The following is a 21,812-nucleotide window of genomic DNA, read 5'->3' on the forward strand; positions in this document are numbered from 1 at the left end:
ATTAATTGCAGATTATTGAACGGAAAAGTCCCATTACCGCCCTATGCATATTTAAACGCCATTATCGGGGTCCTACGCTCTGAAATGGTTATAAATCATGGAGGGGGAAAGCACACACACACACACACACACACACACACACACACACACACACACACACACACACACACACACACACACACACACACACACACACACACACACACACACACACACACACACACACACACACACACACACACATTTTCTTTTGCTCCTTTGGACGTGGCAAAATTTAATCATGTGGTTATGGCTGGATAAATCATGTTCAACAGAATGCTCGTGTTGATGAAATGTGTGTATGAGTGTGTGTGTGTGTGTGTGTGTGTGTGTGTGTGTGTGTGTGTGTGAGAGAGAGAGGGGGGGGAGTAGGGAGCGGGAGAGAGTGTTTTGATGTGTGTGTGTGTGTGTGAGAGAGAGAGAAAGAGAGGAGGGGGGAGTAGGGAGCGGGAGAGAGTGTTTTGATGTGTGTGTGTGTGTGTGTGTGTGTGTGTGTGTGTGTGTGTGTGAGAGAGAGAGAGACTGAGGGGGGAGAAGGGAAAGAGATATGCAGTGTTTTGAAAAGCTTTGCTGTGCTCTGTGTGTGTGTGTGTGTGTGTGTGTGTGTGTGTGTGTGTGTATGTTATGAATTGATAATGAACACCGTGTTATTCCGGTAAAGTATATATATCCCGGACTCAAGTGACGTAGAAACAGTGGCCACAGCAGGTGTTCCGATATACATACCAAGCGATGGTCAAGAAAGATATATTTTACCAGCGATTTGAGGCTGTGAGTCTTCGTAGAAAAAAGGGTGTTGTTTCACGAAGTGCTTGAAGAGGGTAGAGGATTCGTAACTATAATTAATCACATACATCTTTATTTTCTCCTAATAATGTTTTTTTTTTTTTAAGTATATTCCGTGCATATTGTCCAAATGTGTTGCATGATGTTTTTTCATACTGTTCTTGTTTTGTTGTAGTTTCATATTTATTGCCATCACTCTTTGCATAGGGGAAACCAAAAACGATAACTATTGCAAAAGATTGTACTGTACCAGTCTTGCTTTATTGTACGCTTGGTCTTCAGGGATATGTAATGAATAACTTAACTAGATATGGTAAATAATCTGAATGTTAAACAATCTAAATAAAATGCGAATGAGATGCGTCTAGAACTGAGATGCTCATCAGATTTGACTCCGAGGTGATCCAGGATGAAGAAGGTGTACAATCAACTACAAATCTTGGGTCGCCTCTCCTGCCTCTCCCTTCCATTTGCTGGATCGATAATACCTGGGTGAGACACGGCGAAAAAGGTGCATATTACCACACAAGGTTGGTTGATAATAGGCACCTCAGTTTGCTACTTTACATTTAAGCATCTGCGAGTCCTGCAGTGAAAGAATGGCAGGATAGACGAACTAACTTTTGTATTTGATTGTACTTCATGTCTGTGTTGACTGCCCGTGCACGAGAGAGAGAGAGAGAGAGAGAGAGAGAGAGAGAGAGAGAGAGAGAGAGAGAGGATATAGATAAATAGATAGATAGGTAGAGAGAGAGAGAGATTGTTAAAGGAAGGCGTAGGTTAATGACGATCAATTGCATGAGAATAAAAAATAAAATATTTTTTGCTGTTACTACCTCTCCTAACTTACAATACATCCCGCACCCGTGGGTGTTGTATCCAGGCCTCCAATTGTTTTGTGAGTGAATGGGGACAAGGAGAAATAGTTTTATCCTGGAGTCTGACTGGTTCAAGGAACGAACCAGAGTTATTCCAGTTGCAAGATGGACGTGCTAATTCATGCATGCACCACCATCTTCCCCTGCCTGTTCCCTGATTTCCCCGAGCGTAGCCTATTTTGACTGCCTATCTGAGGCGAGAGGCTTCATCTTCGTGGAGGAAAACGAGATATTCTCCGGGAGACTATGCCTGGGTTTAGTATCGGTGGCTCTTGCTGCATTTGAGTTTTCATCGTCATTGCTATATTCACCGCTGTCAGAATTAAAGGAAATGTCTTTCGAACTGCTGCCGTTTGAATCAATTGGCGGAAGTAGGGAGTTCTGTGGCTGGTGTGTGGTGTAAAACCAGTTCCTTGCAGGGACTTGTCCGTGGTTCATAGAAAATGGGATGACTCAGTGGTTCACAGGAGAGGCTTGTAGAATTCCGAGCGGAAGTAGATCAAGCTCTGTCCTAGGCCCTCAATTTTGTCAGCTTTCCAGTATATACCTTTTTCACAGCGATTTGTCTTGAGTATTACACCATGGTATTCTCTTCAATGCTATTTGTATCCTTTTAACACCAATATAAATAGCATATACAACAAATACGAGGATATTACTGTTGTCTCTGCAGAAATAAACGGATTAAGATGAGATACTGGAAAGCCTCCTAACCTGACGAGAAAGCGAGTCGTGAAGTTGTGTTCAGCTCGATTTAGGGGTTTTATACTTAGTGGTATTGGAAGCTTCGTAGCCACTTTTACTTAGCGATTTATTTTTCGTATTACGCAGCCATTCCCATTTCTACTGTTTTATATCGGCATAGCTTGTAGCAATAAAATCCATGAGAATATTGAGGTGTAGTGAGCAGAATAATCCACTAAGGCTGATGTCTTACGAGAACCCCAAAGCCGCTAAGATTACAACCTTAGGGGACTTTCTAACACTTCTTCCTCAGCTGTTTAATTGACGTTACATGTTTTTTTTCTGTTTTTTTTTTTTTCATAATGAATATCGATATAGGCTGTGTAAATAAACGTGGAGAGAAAGAAACAACTATCATCCATTTCCATAAGGTCATCAGTAACTGTATCTCCGTAGCGGTTGAGAACTGGACCCATGTTGATGTAGCATTCATTACTAATACCCAATCCCAGACTCACATCCTGAATTTTATACGTCAAGTTTCGGGATACCCTGTACATAGCTAGACTGATAGACATTTAAGTGGAGAGAGAGAGAGAGAGGGGGGGGGGGCAAAAGCATGAAGGAGGCATGAATGTGTAGTGAAAATAAATTTGTAGAACTGGGTGGGCTACTTCGAAGTGACGTTAATTAGTAAATAGGTAGAGATGAAATTGGCAGGATACTTTGCTCTTCCATGTGGGTTGGAAACATAAAAACCTTCGCCAAATATTTCCCTTCAATCCGTGGACGTTATTCTTGGTTTATTTTTCTCCTACCATCAGAAGATTCTCTTTAGCCTTAAAGAAGAAAACAGTATTAGAAAGGCAACTGAAAGCTTTGTCTGTCTCATGCAGTTCCAAAAGTCTCCATTAAACTGAATAGAGTTGTATGGAGATTGCACATAGTAAACAGAATAATGTCCTCTGGTTAATGGGGTTAAGTTTGTGTGTGTGTGTGTGTGTGTGTGTGTGTGTGTGTGTGTGGTGGAAACACCTTACAGCCAGTCCCCCCCTTGGATCAATAGATAAAAAGAAGGACTGGATAAAGCCATGAAAAGATCTTTGAAAAGTAAATTATACTCTGTTTTAACGTGACTTAAAATTACCATCTCCCCATCTTGAATGCTGAATTAGAGGAACATATTAACACTAGAATGCAATGCAGGTCACGAAGTAGTGTGGAGAGGACGCAGAGCATTGTCTTTGTCTGCCAATGAGGTAAGTGAAGTAAGCGGCAAAAAGGCTAATATATGGGCCAAATTGAGATGAAAGAACGACAGTGGCTATGACTGGGATGGAAGGAAATGGGGTCTATGGAAGGACCACAGGAGGGTCAGGATAAGATAGCAGGGCGGCATCTTACGATACGTCTTATTTAAGAGAGGAAAGGAGCTAGTAGAATCTTCCTAAAGCTAATTGTCCCCGCAAAAAACAAAGCTGAAATAAAACAATAAGATCAAGACAACTACAGATTTGCACCTGACATGGACAGGGGTAACTAGGGTGAGTGGGTGAATATACCTCCAAAAACTGAATCACAAACAAACGTAAAATCAAGCTTCTTAACCGCAGGATAGACAAGGAAAGGAGAGTTCATAACCTATCCATGTCTTATTCCTGCAAATTAAATCGTACAACCAATTCCCCCGGCTTTACAGACTGGCATGCTTCATTGATAAGGGAGAGGGGATGATGACACTTGGAGAATAGTTGTAATTGCAGTATACACAAGGGAAGAAGAGTTGAGACTTTTCCATGTCTCTTGTTATTCCTAGAAGGCCAAATCTTACAACCATTTCCCCCAGGCACTTTAGACTGGCACTCTTCAGAGATAAGGATGCCTCGTGGGGTGGTGGGTTGGATGATAACAGTACGAGGCACCGAGGATACGCACTTAACATGAATTTCAACTAAGGGGTGATTCCGTTCCGCGCATTTCAACTTTCCCGGGTGCTTTCTGGGGGTAATGTGAGAGGGGGTCGTGGTGGGGCGTGTCTTGTGTTGGAGCAGAAATTGTGGCACTGTTGAAAGTTTTCATATTGTCGTTGCCATCGTATTTGTGGTCGTGGTCGCCGCCCTAGTGGTCGTAATCTGTGTTTTTGTGGTGGCTTTCAGGTCCATCAGCCCGATTTAGGCTGAAAATGATCATATCAAGCATGGCAGTGAAAGCGGGTGCCGTAAGTGAGCCCTATCATTGCAGTGGCTTTTGAGATTTTTTTTTTTTTTTAGATCAGTCTGACCAAATCAAATTAATACAGATTGTTCCTGGCCATGATTGTTAGTACACGTGCCAAAAATCAACGTTGTTAGTACAGTAGTACTTCAGATACCTGGAATGTCGAGTCAGGTCTATGGAAACTGGGTGGGATGGATGGAGACGAGTGGAAGGGTTTGGCTAGGATGCTTGTGGGCAGTGAAGCACGATGAGGGGAAATGTACTCCGTGATTATTGGTGGTAACCAAGGTAGTTGTAGTCATAATATCCTCTACATCAGAGCAGAATGAATGGTCCGGGTGGAGAGGAGAGGGCAGGATAAGCTGAATAGGTGCTGGGCGGTGGTGTACCATCTCTAGAAAAGTTCAGTGAATATGAGTGTTGTAGACAGCTGGTACAAGCACCGTCATGAGAGCAGTGAGCAAAGGCGCTTTCCTTGCCGGGGTCACGGTCACAAGAATGGCCCAGTCATCCTCTGAGAAGACATCAGTCTGGGTCATACTCGGAGTGACGCCAGTGGTTGCGTGAGTAAAGTTTCGTTAAAAACGTCTGTGAGGGTTTGGAAGTTTTGTAATTAGGATTCGGAGCCACTAATACCACTATCATGTGGCCAAAGTTTCCTTGTCTGTTACATGAGCGGTTGGGCAAAAAGTTTAGCACTATTATTCTTCAAAAACATCCTTAAAGCTGACTTTCCACACTGAAATTTAGCATGTAGGTAATGGAGGCCAAGGCGATTTACTGGAGCCCATACAAGCCACTTCGTGCGAGTTGAGCCGTACTAGAGTCTTTACGATTATCACTTTGGGACTGAAGAAAAAGACTTTAAAAACCATGGTGACACACACACACACACATACACACACACACACACACACACACACACACACACACACACACACACACACACACACACACACACACACACAGTGTCAGTAGTACCGTATAGTTGATCTTGCAAGTCAGTGGATGAATGCAAAAAAAAAGAAAAGGAAAAACAAAAAAAAGGTTATGTTGTCAGAAAAAGAGTGCATGGATTCGGCCAAGATGGTGGTGGAGCAAGATTAGACGAGTACGCCTTGTGAGCATATAGGCATCGTATGAATAGACAATATTGACGCTTATTTCTCTTAAACGATCGGTGTGTGTGTGTGTGTGTGTGTGAGAAGGAGGGGGGAGATAGTGAAGAAACTGGATGGGAGGAGTGAGTAGGATGGTGTAGGATAGCCGTGATACAAGGTGGGACGAGCTCATCCTGTGTGATGATGGGTATTTTATGAGGGAACAACGACGGCGGCCAGAGCACATTTCTCTTTAAAGTTCAGTGTTGGGGAGTTAGGGGGGAGGGGAGGAAGAAAACTGGGTGGGGTAAGTGAAGAGGAGTTGACGGGATGGGTGGGGAGGGTGGGGCGGGATGGGTCTGGGCCCAGGTAATGTACTATACCCTGTGATTATGGACGTTGTAGGTTTTCCGATAAGTGCTCCTCGGAGGTGCTGTTCAAAGTTTTCTCCCACCAAAATAAGAAAAAGAAATTCTGAAGCCTTGCAACATCAGCCCCAATCTATTTGATACTTAAACAGTTGGTGAAAGTGCTTAACATTTGACCTTTCCTCTTGAATATTTAATCACTCTTTTTCTCTAATGATCGTCAGTCACTGTTCCAAAATTCATTGCAATTCCATCCTGTGGTTTTTTTTTTTTTTTACGTGACCTTTGAACAGCTTCCCGCAGAATGTATTTAATTGTTCATGAAATAGCCATCTATCTTTTTATTTTTTTCCCTGATTTGGTGCAGTCCCATCCAACAGTTTCTTCACGGTTTTGCTAAGAGACAGACGGACAGACAAACAAACCAAGCCACGAGCATAACACTCACTCTCGGTAGCAACAAGAAAATAGGCACATGTCGATATCACAGAAGTGTAAGAAAAACAACAACGACCATGACCGCAACAAAGTAAGGAAGCGCCCCTCAAGGACATAAGTACACACACACACACACACACACACACACACACACACACACACACACACACAGCCACCACAGCTTTCCGGGTTTTGCATCATTCCGTGTGAGTGAGTGAGTATGAGGCGGGGTGGGTTGGGGTGTCAGCTGGCCTTGTGATTAATGGCCAGCTCACTCACAACTGGCCACAACTTTGACGACAGGTGTGTGATGGATGGCCACGCGGTTTTGTCTCCTATGGCCACTTCTTTGAGGGGGAGGGATTTGAACCGTGTTTCAAGGGGCATTTTTTGCTTCTCAGGAAGAGGGTATTTTTACTGAAGAAAATACCCTTTAATCCCTTTAGCCTGGTTAGGTCAGATTCTTCGTACTGGAATGGTTAAGTGTTGTATGCAGTAAGCTCTTCAGGACCATTAAGCTCCTCAGTGGAATCGTCTGTTAGTGGCAAGAATTTGAAGCATCTAGAAAGGCAACAGATACAAACAAATGAGTGATTTTTCCTAAAGTTTGCATTTTATAATTCAATACCTATATTTCCCAGTAACTTGTGCATTAAAGTCAGAACATGCAGACTACAGGACATGTTCAAATCTAACTCGTCCTCTGCCATAGGTACGTTTGAAGCTGAATAGAAAACCTGTCCTTATAGGGATGTTTGTTTTGGCGTTTGGCGGTTCCCCTCTTTCTTGTGGTGTTCCCGCGTCCATCTTTTGCATTGTTAGGGTACAAAATCATTTTAAAGGAAATGGGCGAAAATCTGGACCAACCAGCCTAGAAGAAAAGCGTGAGGCCGCGACAACGAGCACTGGTAAGAGGAACATCAAGAAGAAAAGGAATAAAGACAAAAGATCACCCTGAAAATTGGTTTAAAAAAGGAAAAAGGAAGAAAATGAAAAATAACAGAAAAAGAAAAAAAACAATCTCTTTGAAGTGGTTAATCCCTTCAATCCGTTGACATATATATTTTTTTTTGTTATTGTTTTTTCGAGACGAGACTGTTCGCTTTTTGGCAGAGTTCGAACTGGGGAGATTACATACAGCTTTCATTTGATTTGTTCTCTCAAGGGGCTTTGATAGGCCTCGTGAAATACATGGTTAAAAAAATACAGGATAGAAAAACATATTCCTTGAAGTATCTTGCAAACACATGGTCGGGACACTTGTGGTACTTTATTCTAGGTAACACCCGACGATGTGAATGAGTTAAGACTGACTCATTGTGGTATTCTATTCCAGTTTATACCAGACGATGTGAAATAACTGTCATTCTGGTACTCTATTCCAATTAACACCAGACGAAGTTAATTGAGTTATAAGCCTGTCTGTCTGTCTGTACCGAGACCCCTTAATCTAGAAAAGGTTGGCCATAAACGAGTCGCCTCCATGTCACTCTGTCCTCCACAGTCAGACTGCCCTGTCTCCACCTCACACCTCTCACTCATATACCCCATTCAGGTGTTTTAATCTTATTAGTATTACCATTAACGTCTCATGGTCGGAACAACTCTGGTACTTTATGTAAGAGGCATAGGAGCCTGAATATTCATTCAGTAACATTAACCCTCCTGTTATCGAGAAAAGCACTCTTGTATTCCATCTAACATCAGACGATTTTATTCAGGTGAGAGGGAGTTATAGGAGCCTGAGGGGGTTGCGCGCGTTTCCTAGCAGTGAAAAGAGCACAGCAGGAAGTAGGGAGGTTGTTGGGTCCATGCAATATAAGAGAGCATAATGTGAGCTTCCCATTTCACATTGCCTCCTTTCATGCAGACTTCTGTGACGGATTTATTCTTTTCACCATGAGGACGTTTTTCGTTTAATATCCTCGCTGTCTTTGGTCTCACCCAGCTTAGGAGGGACCCTTTTGAGCTAGAGGATTTAGTTTTAGCTATCAGTAAATCCCTTTCAGCTTGGGGGGATTTATTAGGCATAAAAAAAAAAAAAGTATGAAGGAAGCGAAAATAAGCTAAAAGGAACGTCAAAGATTCAACGAACTAGGTTATTGGGTTCTTGCAGTGAGAGAGAGAGAGAGAGAGAGAGAGAGAGAGAGAGAGAGAGAAGCAAACCGACAGAATAAAAAAAAAAAAAAAATCTCATTTCACATTCACGCCTTTCACACAAACTTTGTGTGAATGAAATCGAGGTCGTGTGATAAGTGGGGATTTCTAAGCGCCTCTTCTTAAGCAATTTATTTTACGTATTCCACATTTATATTCTATTCCGTGCTATTTATTTCTAGTATCAAAATAATTCTGTAACCAGCGAGACGATGAAAAGATGTAATAGTCGAAATAATTCGGCAAAAAAAAAAAAAAAATAATAGTAATAATAATAATAATCCTGGCCTCATCGAGCTAAAGAGTTTTAACAGGAATTTGGAAGGTCGTGGGGTCCTTGCTGAGAGAGAGAGAGAGAAAGAGAGAGAGAGAGAGAGAGAAAAAAAAAAAAAAACTCACTTCACGTTCACTGCTTACATACAAACTTCCATTGAATAAAATAATCTTTTCACACCCAGGACGTATTTCTTATAGGTCTTGCCATATATATTTAGCTTAGGAGAGACTTCTAACAAAACAGAGAGATTATTTGTAGCCTTTATCTGCCCTTTAATTCTAGGCGCCGTTTAGATCAGTGAGTAAAATCATGTGAAGGAAATACTTGTAAGAAGGTGACGACGACTACGATGATGATGATGATGATGATTATGAAGAAGAAGAAGAAAATTGATGATGATAATGGAGAAGACGAAGATAGAGACACCTAATTTAAGAAAAAAATTTATAGGGTTTTTATGTAGGAGAGAGAGAGAGAGAGACTGACTCATTCCACATTCGGTTCTTTCCATACAAACTTCCATTGAATAATTAAACACTCCCAGGCTGCCAGGACTCACTCTCAGGAGAATACACTCACTTAAAAATGTATTACCAGAGTTACTCCGACCGTGAGAGGGTTAATGGACACGGTATTAACTCACTCATCCTCCTGTGCCTCACTCGCTGAATATAATCGCCTGGGGTTACCCGGATTAAAGTTTTGGTCTTCCCGACGAGGAGATGATTTGATGCTGTTATCCCTCCCTGTCCCTGCCCTTTGATCAGTAAAAATAAGTAAATAAGTAGAATAAATAAGGAAGAAAAATTAATAAAGTAATTTGGCGCTATTTCGAATTAAAATCCCAAGCACAGTAGTACCGGTGGAAGTTCACGTTGTACCTTAATTAGCTATTCTGTTTTCTCGCCGGAAATATGACTCACTTTCTTAATTAATGCTTTTACTGCCAGAGGGGGGTGCTGCAGAGGGACGCCTTCCCGTGGTGGCACTGATATAACCGGGCGCCTCTCATACTCGGTTATACAAACGTCCCTCAGCTCCCTCTGTTCCCAAAAAGGAGGATGGTAGTGTCATGAGAAGGGCAGGTTCATCATACACTCTGACGGGTTCACGTTCCGATAAGCCAAGGGTTACAACAACAACAACAACAACAATCACTACTACTACTACTATTACTACTACTACCAGGGGCATTTCGTACTCTTAGGGAAAACCTCTCGTAGTGAAAAAATGAAATCATGTCAATCGAAGGGCTTTGTTTTCTCGTTATTCTTGCTATCGTCAGACGATTTTATTCTGCTAAGGAGGGATTATCGGACTGGAGGGGTTTAGGTGGAGCCCTCATTAAGACTTTATTTTAGAGAGACGAATTAGAGGGTTAAGATTTAGCCTTCATTTAACCCCTTCACTAGCAGGGTGGTCTCCTAAGTGCGTAAAAGAAGAAGAAAAATGAAAGAGGCGAAGAACAAGGAGGAGGAGGAGGAGGAGGAGTTACAAATACAGTGATGATGAGTGAAGTCGCATTGTTCACCGATGTTCACCAAGTTGTTCAGCAAGAGTTCATCGGGATCGGGTATTACTTCCATAGGACCTGACTGCCAACTTTCCGCCTGCGCAAAGTTAGAAGCACGTATTTCAAAAACTTAAACTGGCTTAACACTCGCCGAACTTGAAACTGTCTTAAAGTGTAAATGTGTGTGTGTGTGTGTGTGTGTGTGTGTGTGTGTGTGTGTGTGTGTGTGTGTGTGTGTGTGCGCATCCTGATATGATGAGAAACGGCTGGAAGTTTGGAAATGTTTGAATCCTTCCTTACGTCTGTATAGTGAAAGTTCTGTGAAAAAGTTATCGATATGTTGAGAAAATTTACAGAAGCTGGGGCAAAGGCGATATTTCCTTTATGCAGAAATGGAAAAACCAAATACTGAGAACCTACAAATGCCGTCCCTCTCAAGAAAAGTTTGAAGGGAGGAAAAAGGGATAAAATCTAGCTCTGTTTATTTTGATACGCTGGAACACATTTGCCTATAAAAGGGTTACAAAGAGTTACAGACCAGACGGACCTTAGTTGCAGACCAGATGGACCTTATGAACCACTGAAGGTGTCGTGGGGTTAATATTAAGACATTCTATTTAATTACAAAAGTTGAAGAATTAAAAGGTGTAAAAACAGGGCAGCTGAACGTAATCCTCTCCCCTGCATTCCATATCCCTGGCAATAAACCTTAGAGAAGAAACAGGTAAACTGAACACATTACAGGACTAATTGCTAAAGGAAATTTAATAGGAAAGGTAGACATTAGTACTAGAACTCGTAGGTATGAAGACAGAACTTATTCCAACGAGATATGAACATTTTTTTTACCTATGTATTATTGCAGGTATCTAAGAGTGAAGGGTTTAATGGAGACTATGTGTAATATGTCCAGGTATTATAGTATCCATAGCAAAAAAAATAAGAAAAAAAGACGTCCTGTGGCTGATGGAGTTAAGAAGACACTCACATAAATTAGTTACGGACATTGTTATTATTATTATTATTATTATTATTATTATTATTATTATTGTTCTTCCTTTTCTTCTTCTTTTTGTTGTTGCTGCTGTGTATGCCACTGACCTCGGGATACTCTTAAAACTTTTCCTTTCCATTTTCCAGCGATTTTATTCATCTTAGGAGTCACTTAGGTCGCTTAAGGAGACTCCCTAGCATCTCTTCCTTAGCTATTTGTTTTTGGATGAGGCCGGTTAATATAAATGTGTGCGTTATTTATGAAGAGCACGGTGATTTTAGAATGATTTAAATATCACAGAAGAGGATAGCAAGGTGTAGAAAGCAAAATATAAGCAAAATAAGTCAGTTAGGAAGAGGTGTTAGGGAGCTTCATGACCGACGAGAAAACGGGCCTTGGAAATGTAGAGGTTGTGTGTGTGTGTGTGTGTGTGTGTGTGTGTGTGTGTGTGTGTGTGTGTGTGTGTGTATGTGTGTCGAAAACTCAGATCTCAGAAGCATTGAATGTAGAAGGAAAAGTTATCAGTAAAAGTTGTTTAGAATCACAACTTGAGTTCACACGTCACTCAACCAGCATTGGGAGTCATCTAGAATTGATACATAATAGTCAGGTTTTCATTTAACAGTATTATTATAGTGTACCTGGCTCACAGATGAAGGTAGTCTTGTTGTTGTTATTATTATTATTATTATTATTATTATTAACGATGATGATGATGATGAAGTTAACGATAATGAAGACGATAGTTATGATAATGATGATGATAACTATAATGATAATTATGATAATGGTGATGATGATGATTGATGATGACATGATGATGATGATGATGATGATAATGACTGATATTGATGATTGATGATTGGTGATGATAATGACTAAAGTGTAGTAGAACCAGAGTAATAGTAGTAGTAATAGTAGTAGTAGTCGTCGTCGTCGTCGTCGTAAAAATAATAATAACGGTAATACTAAGGACATTAAAGGAGTTAATATCGCCTTACTTTCTCACGATAAATAATGAAACAGCGAACAGTGACTTTAGCAACCGTGCGATGCTGTATTTAGAATCCAACAGGCTTTTCAGAATTTCATGTAAGAGTTTCATAATTTCTTGACCAGAAGGTGGATCGAGATTTTTGTCCCCGACTATACATAAAGGACTGAAAATACAGGTTATCTTTAAGTATTTCAGATCTTCCTTTTAGAGAGAGAGAGAGAGAGAGAGAGAGAGAGAGAGAGAGAGAGAGGTGCCAATATATAGTCCCGCTTTTCTTTTTGCTTTAGCGTCTTGTCTATGTGAAAGTATCATTTATTATTTCCGTTTCCAGATAGTTTTATTCAGAGAGACTTTGAGCTGGAGAGGCTAGATATAGGCCCGTATTCTCGTCGGGTAAGGAAGCTCCCTAACACCTCGTCCTTAGCGATTTACTTTTGGATATAGCTGGTTAATATCCGTTTGTACGTTAGTTATGTAGTGTATGGCTATGCTTGAAGGACTTAGATAACAGAGAATAGGACAGGCAGGTATATTAAGAATAAATCGCTTACGAAAAAGTACTAGGAAGCTTCCATAACCGGCGAGAGTACTGGGCATAGCCTTCATTAACCCTTTAACTACTAGGGTGCTGCCGTAAGCTGAGGAAAATCGTCTGGAGATGGCAAGAATATAGTGAAAAACACATGATTGGATTGAAGATATAAAACGTTTAGCTACGGATTGTGTGCTTAAGTGTTGTATTAAAACTAAGGTTCTTTTTCTCGTTGGTTAAGGAGGCTCCCTAACACCTGTTCCTAAGCGATTTGTTTTGTATATGGATAATTAACTTCCTTTTGTACGTTATTTATGTATTGTTTGGCGATATTGGAAAGATTTATATAACACAGAAGACAGTAAGGTGTAATAAATCAAATTAATCTTAGGAAAGGTGTTAGGAAGCTTCTTTAACTGACGAGAAAACTGGTTCAGGTGCTAGCGGGCGGGGACTTCTATGGGTTACAGTTATGTAGTACACCCTCCCGCGTCAGTATGCATTTGGTGTGGACGGAACCTAACAACAGAGGTCTTTATTCAGCCAAGACTAAGCGTAGCAATTAGGGACTCCAAAAATTATTTCTACTAAATTTTTCACTGTTATTGGTTTACGAAGGAAAATTGTTTGGAATTATACCAGGATTTTGTACAGTCGAGGGTAAATTTTAGTAGCCATAGAAATGTCCAGCTGCATGTGTCTTATCTGTCTGTCTACCAGTCATAATCTACCTATTGTGTGTGTGTGTGTGTGTGTGTGTGTGTGTGTGTGTGTGTGTGTGTGTGTAATATATATACATACATACGTTTTTCTTTCCTTGTATATCTGTCTTTCTAGATATATGTCTGTTTGTCTGTATCTATTTATCTATCCGTCTGTCTGTCTAACTATATGTCTGTCTGTCTAGCTGTCTGTCATCCTTCCTGTCTACCCATCCATCCATTCATCCTCCCATCTAATCTATCAGTATGTCTATCTGTCAGTTAGTCTTTCTGTTAGTCTATCTGTCCATCTGTCTATCTGTTTATCGATCTTCCTATCTATCTGTCTACTTATTTATCTATCTGTTTATCTATATCTATCTATCTATCTATCTGTCAGTCCCAGAGTTCGCTTCAGATACCTGGGACAAGAGGGACCTACAAGCCTCTCTTTCAGACCATCACTACTGACTCTCACCATCCCTCGTTTTTACCTGAGAGAGAGAGAGAGAGAGAGAGGAGGTTGCTATAACTTCTGATGGGAAGAAAAAATGGAGAAAGTTATGGGGCAGGTGAAAAAAAAAAAAGAGAGGCTTGGTATGTGAGCAAGAAGTAGATGCTGGAGAGAGAGAGAGAGAGAGAGAGAAGAGAGAGAGAGAGAGAGAGAGAGAGAGAGAGAGAGAGAGAGAGAGAGAGAGAGAGAGTTTAAAGACGTAAAAATTGAGTCCAAAATTTACACCTGAACTATTCCAAAATTTTGAGACTCGGAATTTCGTCACCCAATTTTAACTTCATTTCTCTCTCTCTCTCTCTCTCTCTCTCTCTCTCTCTCTCTCTCTCTCTCACTGAATATTCCCAGCACTGGAGATGCACCCTTCCTTATCCACTGAGCTGAGAGAGAGAGAGAGAGAGAGAGAGAGAACAAATTAACCTAAAGATATTGATACCAAGAAAAAATAAAGTCAAACAAAGTGCCATGAAATAAATGACTGCTGTTCCACACTCCCACCTCACGATGACCCTGTCTGTTCCACCTACACCCGCCGCCAGGCCACTTGTCTTGTAAGCCCCGCATACTACAGTCTGCCACCTTATACACACTACTCACTTTCACGCGACACTATCTTACCGCACACTCTCATACCACTGACTGACACACCTCTCATACGCCTTACACCCGCACACTTCGCTTTGCCACAACATACACTGCCACACCTCACACTTGCACACGGAATCAGAGTCAGGATTCTTTATTCCATTATTCAGTGTTTTTTTAATCCTACATTAACATCACATCTGTCAGTTCGGTAATACTTCCAAGAAATGTACAATTAAAATGTTAGAATTGCTCGTATTGTCGAATATGCACAAACGTACAGCTAGTAATGATTTTAATAACACGTTGCTCTTAAGTAAGGTGAAACACGTTAGGAAACAGGAAACATGTTAGCACCATGATTTACTAGACAGTATACAGTATGATTGCAAGTTTGAAACTGTTTGAAGTTGTTTTTCTTTAATCGTGTTTGGGTGGTTGATCCAGATCGTAGACCCAAGTACACCTCACATTGCCACACCTCACACACCCACACCCAACACCTTCATACCACACATACCGCCACATAACACACAGCCACATCACACCCTGCCACATGCACCTCACACCGCCACACTGCCACGCCTCACATTGCCACGCCTCATGCCTACACATCACACACTGTCGCACCTCACACTGTCACTTCACGCCTGCACACCACAAACTGCCACACCTCACACTTCCACACCACACACTGCCACACCTCACTCACTCCTTACACTTCCACACAACCTGTTGCCACACTACACACCTATACAGCATGCTCACTGCCACACTTCACACTGCGTTACCATAGGCTGCATAGAGATTCACATGAAAATGATTGTGCTCCATTTTAACTTGGCAGTAAGCAGAACTGTCTCTACCTTACTAGCGTTGTGAAAGCGACTTGATAGAGTGAAACTTTTTTTTTTTTTTTTTTAATGGAAGTCTTATGTCTTTGAGGTAGAGCTGAAAATTCCGAGGTTTTCAGTGATCATTGATTTGGTCTATGTTCCATCTGATTATACATTGTGCTAATACTCATTGTTCCCTTAATTTTGTGCTGTCGTTCTCCCTTATGAGGCTTTAGGAGTGGCAAGGGATGTGTGAATCAAAAATATGCATTCAGAAAGGCGGTGGAGAAAGCTCGTGAAAAGAACTGTAAGATATTCATTGCATTCTTGGATGCAGAAAAAAGCATACAAGGTAAGTAAAGAGGGTTTATGGAAGGTTTTTCGTATGTATGATTTATAAGGAAAGTTTATGAATGCTGTTTATAGTTTTTACGATGATAATGAAATTTTTAAACGAGTACGCAGTTGTCTAAGCGAGTGGTTTCACATTACTGTTGGAGTGAGACAAAGATGTGTAATTTCTCCATGGCGGTTCAGCATTTAATGTACAGTATATGGATGAGGTTATGAAAAGGTCAAAACTCGCTGATGGAGAGAGGAATAGTAATGAATGATGAAGAGTGGAGTATTTTGAACTTGAAGAATGCAAATGGTGCTTTACTGCCAACTAAAAGTAAGCCGGAACTTTGCAGGTTAGTGAGGTGTTTTGTTAATGCCTGTGGGTCTCATGCTTTTCAAGTAAATGTAGATAAAAATGATGGGTCTTGTGATAGACGGTGATCTCTAGTTAATGTTTAGTAAATGGAGAGAGACTTGAATTAATGAGAGAATTTAAGTACCTGGGTGTAGTGACGAACAAACGAGAGAGGTAAACACACAAAAGAAGTGGAGAGTAGAGTGGCAGGCACAGGGAAGGAATGTGTGTGGGGCTGTGAAGGCCATGATACAAAACAGAGGTCTGAGCGTGGAAGCTGCAAGAGGACTGCATGAAGGAGTGAGTACCCACACTTAACATATGGGTGTAAGACTCAGGTGCGGCATAAACACGAAAAGTCAGAAGTTAGAGAGGCGAAGATGGGATTTTTGAGAGACGTGTATGGAGTGCCAAGAGTGGACAGGATAAGATAGCCCATAATGTAATACGTGAAGGATGTGGAATTTTTGAGAAACGTGTGCTGGTTGTGGAGCTTACGCTAGATGCAAAGGTAGGCTCCACATCATTAAAATGCAAGTAATTTCTTTGGGCAAGTCATTTTTTGTATTTAGAATTTAATGTATGAAAGTTAGGCAGTTTTGGTTAATATAGAACAAACCACCACCACCATCACAGCTACCACAATCACCACGACCACTACCACCACCACCACCACCACTACAGCTACTACCACAACCATCATTACAACTACTATCACAACCACTACCACCACCAAAACTACCAACCATTCTCTGCTGAATAAAATCGTCTGTTCGTAGCATCAACGAAGGAAAAGACATCGAACTGTAGATATGTAACCCCCTTCCCATCTGTGTGTGTGTGTGTGTGTGTGTGTGTGTGTAATTATGCAATATACATGAAACTCCACGGAAATGCCCCGTCGCCTTTTCCGCGTATTATATGAAATATTATCGAAATAAACTCACAGATTTTAAGATATGTAACAGTTGTACACAAAAATTAATACCTAGACCCTTAACTACGAATGTATATTAATCATTCGAGGCAGCTTTCGAAGTGCTTAGCCTGAACACTGACGAGAAGAATCCTACAATAGCAATCACCTAAAAGTGCAGAATATAATATCAGTAATGTGATTCATGACAGATGTGGAGTAAGGAAGTCCGCGTGCGACAGATTTGAGAGCGAGCATAGATGGTATGGTCATAAATAGAAAATGGAAAAAAATTGGATAACGAAAGGGATGTATACTATATGTCAATGAGAGAGGGGAAGGGGAAGATAGACTCAAACCCATCATCCTAAATATAATCCCAAAGTCTCCCCTAACTCAACACCTCACGGCCCAGTTTTCCCCCGTCCAAGCCTCCCCCAGGAAATGGTGTTATCCACGTTCGCCGAATCTGCCGCCTCAAATAAAGCATAACTCGAGGAGGAATGGACGTTCTGGGCATCAGCTATTCAGGGGGTGTTGTCGTGTTGGTGCTGGAGTGAGGAGGGAGATGGGGAAGGGGAGGTTGGAGTGGAAAGAAAAGGGGAGGGAAACAGGGAGGGAGATAGGTTGGTTGGATGGATGAATGTAGAGGGAGTTGTGGTGCTGCTGGAGTGGGAGAGGGGAGAGAACTGGGGAGGTTGGAATGGGAAGCAAGGGGAGGGAGGGAGGGATATCGGTTGAGCGGATGAAGGAGAGTGAGGTGGGGAAGTTGGAGTGGAAAGGAAAACGGGGGAGGTGGGAAGGTTGGAGTGGGAAAGAAGAGGAGGGAAGGAAGGAGATAGGTTGGCTGGATGAATGTGAAGGTTGAATTGTTTTTTGTGTAAGATGAGGTTGAGAGGGATGTGAGCAGAATGCCATCATCATCATCATCATCATCATCACCTACGTCAGCTTGACCTTCATCCTAATCTCGATATTGTTGTCATTATCCTCATCGCCTCAATTCCACTATCATTATCATGATCCTCGCCTCAGTTACACTGTCATTATCATCATCACCTCAATTTCATCATCATCCTAACCTCAGTTTCATCATCATCATCATCATCATCATCATCATCCCAATAAAATTACTACAGGTGAGGCCTACAAACAAGAGGTACTGATGGTTAGAACATCAATCTCACAAACGGGAGATTCGGATATCGATTTTTGGGCCGGTGAGACTCGTGGACAAAGTTTGTGCCCCCTTGTCCATGTTCACCCAATAGTAAAATCAGGGACCTGGATTTAACATCGAATTTTGCGGGTTGTGTTTATGGGAAGGTTGCCGTAATGAAAAACTGATTGTCTGCTTGAATGACTCGTGTAGTTGATAGGTGCTGGTATTAATTATTAGCCTTCAACTTTGGTAAGCTACGTCTTTTCCTCCTCTGTTACAGCTCATTCGTTTCGGTTTATCATTTATTCTCTCTCTCTCTCTCTCTCTCTCTCTCATATAATACACACACACACACACACACACAAACACATATATATATATATATATATATATATATATATATATATATATATATATATATATATATATATATATATATATACACACACACACGCACACACACACAATGGAAATTGAACTTTCCAAGCACTTTCAGGAGTACACGAAAACTCTCCTGTTTCCTATTCCCTTATGTTTGGTGTTGGAGATCAGAAGAAGGTCCTGGGCTCATCTCCCGTCTTATAATAGTAACCTGTGAATTATGGTAACAAGTTTGAAAATATGGTATTCTTTTATGGTGCTCCTGTGTGGTGTATGTGGGATATTAGTGTTTGGTCATGAAGGTCAGTAGTAGGCCCTAGTCTCACCATATCAACTCTCTCGTTATGGTGGTTACCTTGGAATTCTGGTGAAAAGTTTGAAAGTATGTGGTGTTCCTGCATGGTGCAATTGTATAGTTATGTGCGATGTTAGTGTATGGTTGCAATGAAGGTTAGCAGAAGTTCCTAGCCTCACCGTATCACCTGAGTCTATAGCTCTTACGTGGGAATAACCTGCTGTACTCGTTTGACTCAGCACTTAATTAACCCTGTGTTGGAGCAAGTTTTACTCTATGCAGAACGGACATTTTGCACTTCTCTTTTTCTTCACATATTTATGCCGGGGCAGGGCCGTGTTAGAGTCAGTGCAGAGCTGAATTATTAAGTTTTACACTGCCTCCTTATTTATCTCTGGGATACAGTATTTTTAATTTCTCGAATAAAACTTCTGACTGGTAGAAAATGTGTGCTCTAACTGGCGAGTCTCGAAAGCGTATGCATCGGAAAATCTTTAAATTTTGTATTTTTCACCTAAAGCTAAGTGTACCCTTTGGCTTAGATAACAGGCACCAGCAACGTCAATAAACCAGCTTGTTGGAAAACTGACTGAGGATTAGAGCAGTTTTCAGAATCCGGGGCAGCATCAGCATAATAGTACAAAAATTCAGAGTTGATGATCAGATGTCAGTAAGGATGGGATTCCAAGTGCCTCTGGAAATTTCGTGACACATTTTTTCGGTTATTTATTCTTCCTATTTCACCTAAATATTCTCATGCACCTAGCAGCAAAAATAAAAGAATTCTAGCGTTCTCAGAGTGAAATGGTTAGGCCTTCCCCATACCATACAGTCCAAGCTGCAGCAATTTTTCTTATTTTTTGTTTATATATTTAGTTTTTGTTGGGTGGTTAGTGGGAAGAGATGAAGTTCACTGCCTATGGTGCCCCCGCCCTGCCCCACCACCCACCTAAATTTTTCACACATCTCTCTGCCCACCCCAGCTTTTTTCAACCTCCACCCTACTTTACCATCCATCATCATCCCGGCCCCTTCTTGCCCACACATGTCGGCCAACCCACCCTTTTTGTACCTCCCACCCTACCTCACCACCCACCTCAATCCAGGCCCCATCTCGCCCACACCACTCCACCCACTCCACCACCCTCCTTTTGCCCTCCCACCCTGCCGCACTCACCCATCATCATCCCAGCCCCATCTCGCCCACACTTTTCCGCCCACTTTTCTCTGTCACCACGCTTCTAGTATCCGAGCATTTTTCTTCTTTCCACCGCCAGTGCTGACCTACTCACTGATCTAAATGAAGTGTGTTTGATATGAGTGGACCGTAATGGATGCAGAGGACCTGAAATGGCTTAAATAGACAAATCGGTTCACCTGTTCCTATAGTGTGTTATGTTTTCACCTGAGGGAACTGGGTCACTGCCTCGTGTTTAGTACTATTCGTGGTTCAGAATTCGACGAACCTTGAGGTAGGAATGAGTCTCCTTTATTAGTAGTCAGATGAACCCTTCCGTCTCACTGCATCTGGGGAGGAGTTATTCGGACAGGAAGTGGCACCGTATACGCCACTGAAAACGTCACGCTGTCCTCCCCCTGTGTTTGACCATTATAAAGACGCCAGAATGGGTTAGATATATATATTTCCATTCCCCAAACGGCCACTGACCTCTAAAATTCACCTAACCTGGCGTCACAACGAAGGGCTTAAACTGGTGAGGTGGCGGAGTATCCATAACCTCATCAGCACGACGTCATCAGCCACGCATGCGCAGTTGGCGCTTAGTTCATTACACCAAAACAACGAAGGTACGCGATCGACGAATGCTTTTATACCTTTAAAAATTGTTCTTGTCCACCCGGTTCTATAATGAGTCGTCAGGGGAGAGAGAGATGTATAATATGCTCTTTTATTTTGTTCTGACTTTAATGGGGATCTCTCTCTCTCTCTCTCTCTCTCTCTCTCTCTCTCTCTCTCTCTCTCTCTCTCTCTCTCTCTCTCTCTCTCTCTCTCTCTCTCTCTCTCTCTCTCTCTCTCTCTCGTTTAACCTGAGGGTGTGTTTGGAGGAGGAGCAGGAGGAGGAGGAGGAAGAAAAGGAAGAGGGGGATCACTGACGATGGAGACGATAATGATGAAGATGAGGCGGTGGAGGAAGGAAGAAGAAAAAGTAAAAGGAAGAAGAATGGCATATATAAGAGGGGAGAAAGGAACACAAAAGGAGAGAGAGAGAGAGAGAGAGAGAGGGAAATATTAAGACTGGAAAGGAAAAAGAATGAAAGGAGAGAGAAGAGAAAGGAGTGGGAGACAAAGGGCGTAAAGGAAGAGGAAGATAAAAGAGTAAATATGGAGGGGAAGAAGCAGAGAAGCAGAAGAAGGGGAAGAGGAAGAGGAGGTAAAGGAGAAAAGAGAGGAGAGGAGAAGAGAGGCGGGTAGGGATAGGAAGAGAACAGAAGGAAAGAAGCGAAGAGGCAGAAGATTTACAAGAGGGAAGCGGAGGGAAGAAAGAAAAAAAAAGTGAATAAGAGACAGAGAGAAAGAGAGAGAGAGAGAATGTACAAAGGAAAGCAAACAGCAACAGACCTGATTGTCCTTGCTTGGCTGTGTGGTATAGGGAAATTTATAACCAACAAAAACTATTCTGACAGTTAAAGACAAGGATAGAAAAGCAGGAAAGACGTAGAGAGAGAGAGGGGAGGAAGAGAGGAGGGAGGAGGTAAACAGTAAGAGAGGAGGGTAAGAAAGGTTGTTTG

General features: G+C 41.7%; 1 protein-coding gene across 1 annotated transcript in view; it reads left to right on the plus strand.

Moving 5' to 3' along the window:
* The first annotated feature begins 6,057 nt into the window (after positions 1-6,057).
* The window catches only part of LOC145399044 (putative neural-cadherin 2), a 317,668-nt gene continuing 301,913 nt past the window's right edge, over positions 6,058-21,812 (plus strand). Inside the window, exon 1 of the mRNA XM_080271782.1 lies at positions 6,058-6,073. Coding sequence (XP_080127908.1) covers positions 6,058-6,073 — 16 coding nt within the window. The remainder of the gene's footprint in view (positions 6,074-21,812) is intronic.

This window comes from Coenobita brevimanus, chromosome 5 (assembly GCF_032717465.1).
Source record: "Coenobita brevimanus isolate Jiangsu-jjx chromosome 5, ASM3271746v2, whole genome shotgun sequence".
NCBI classification, from domain to species: Eukaryota; Metazoa; Arthropoda; class Malacostraca; order Decapoda; family Coenobitidae; genus Coenobita; species Coenobita brevimanus.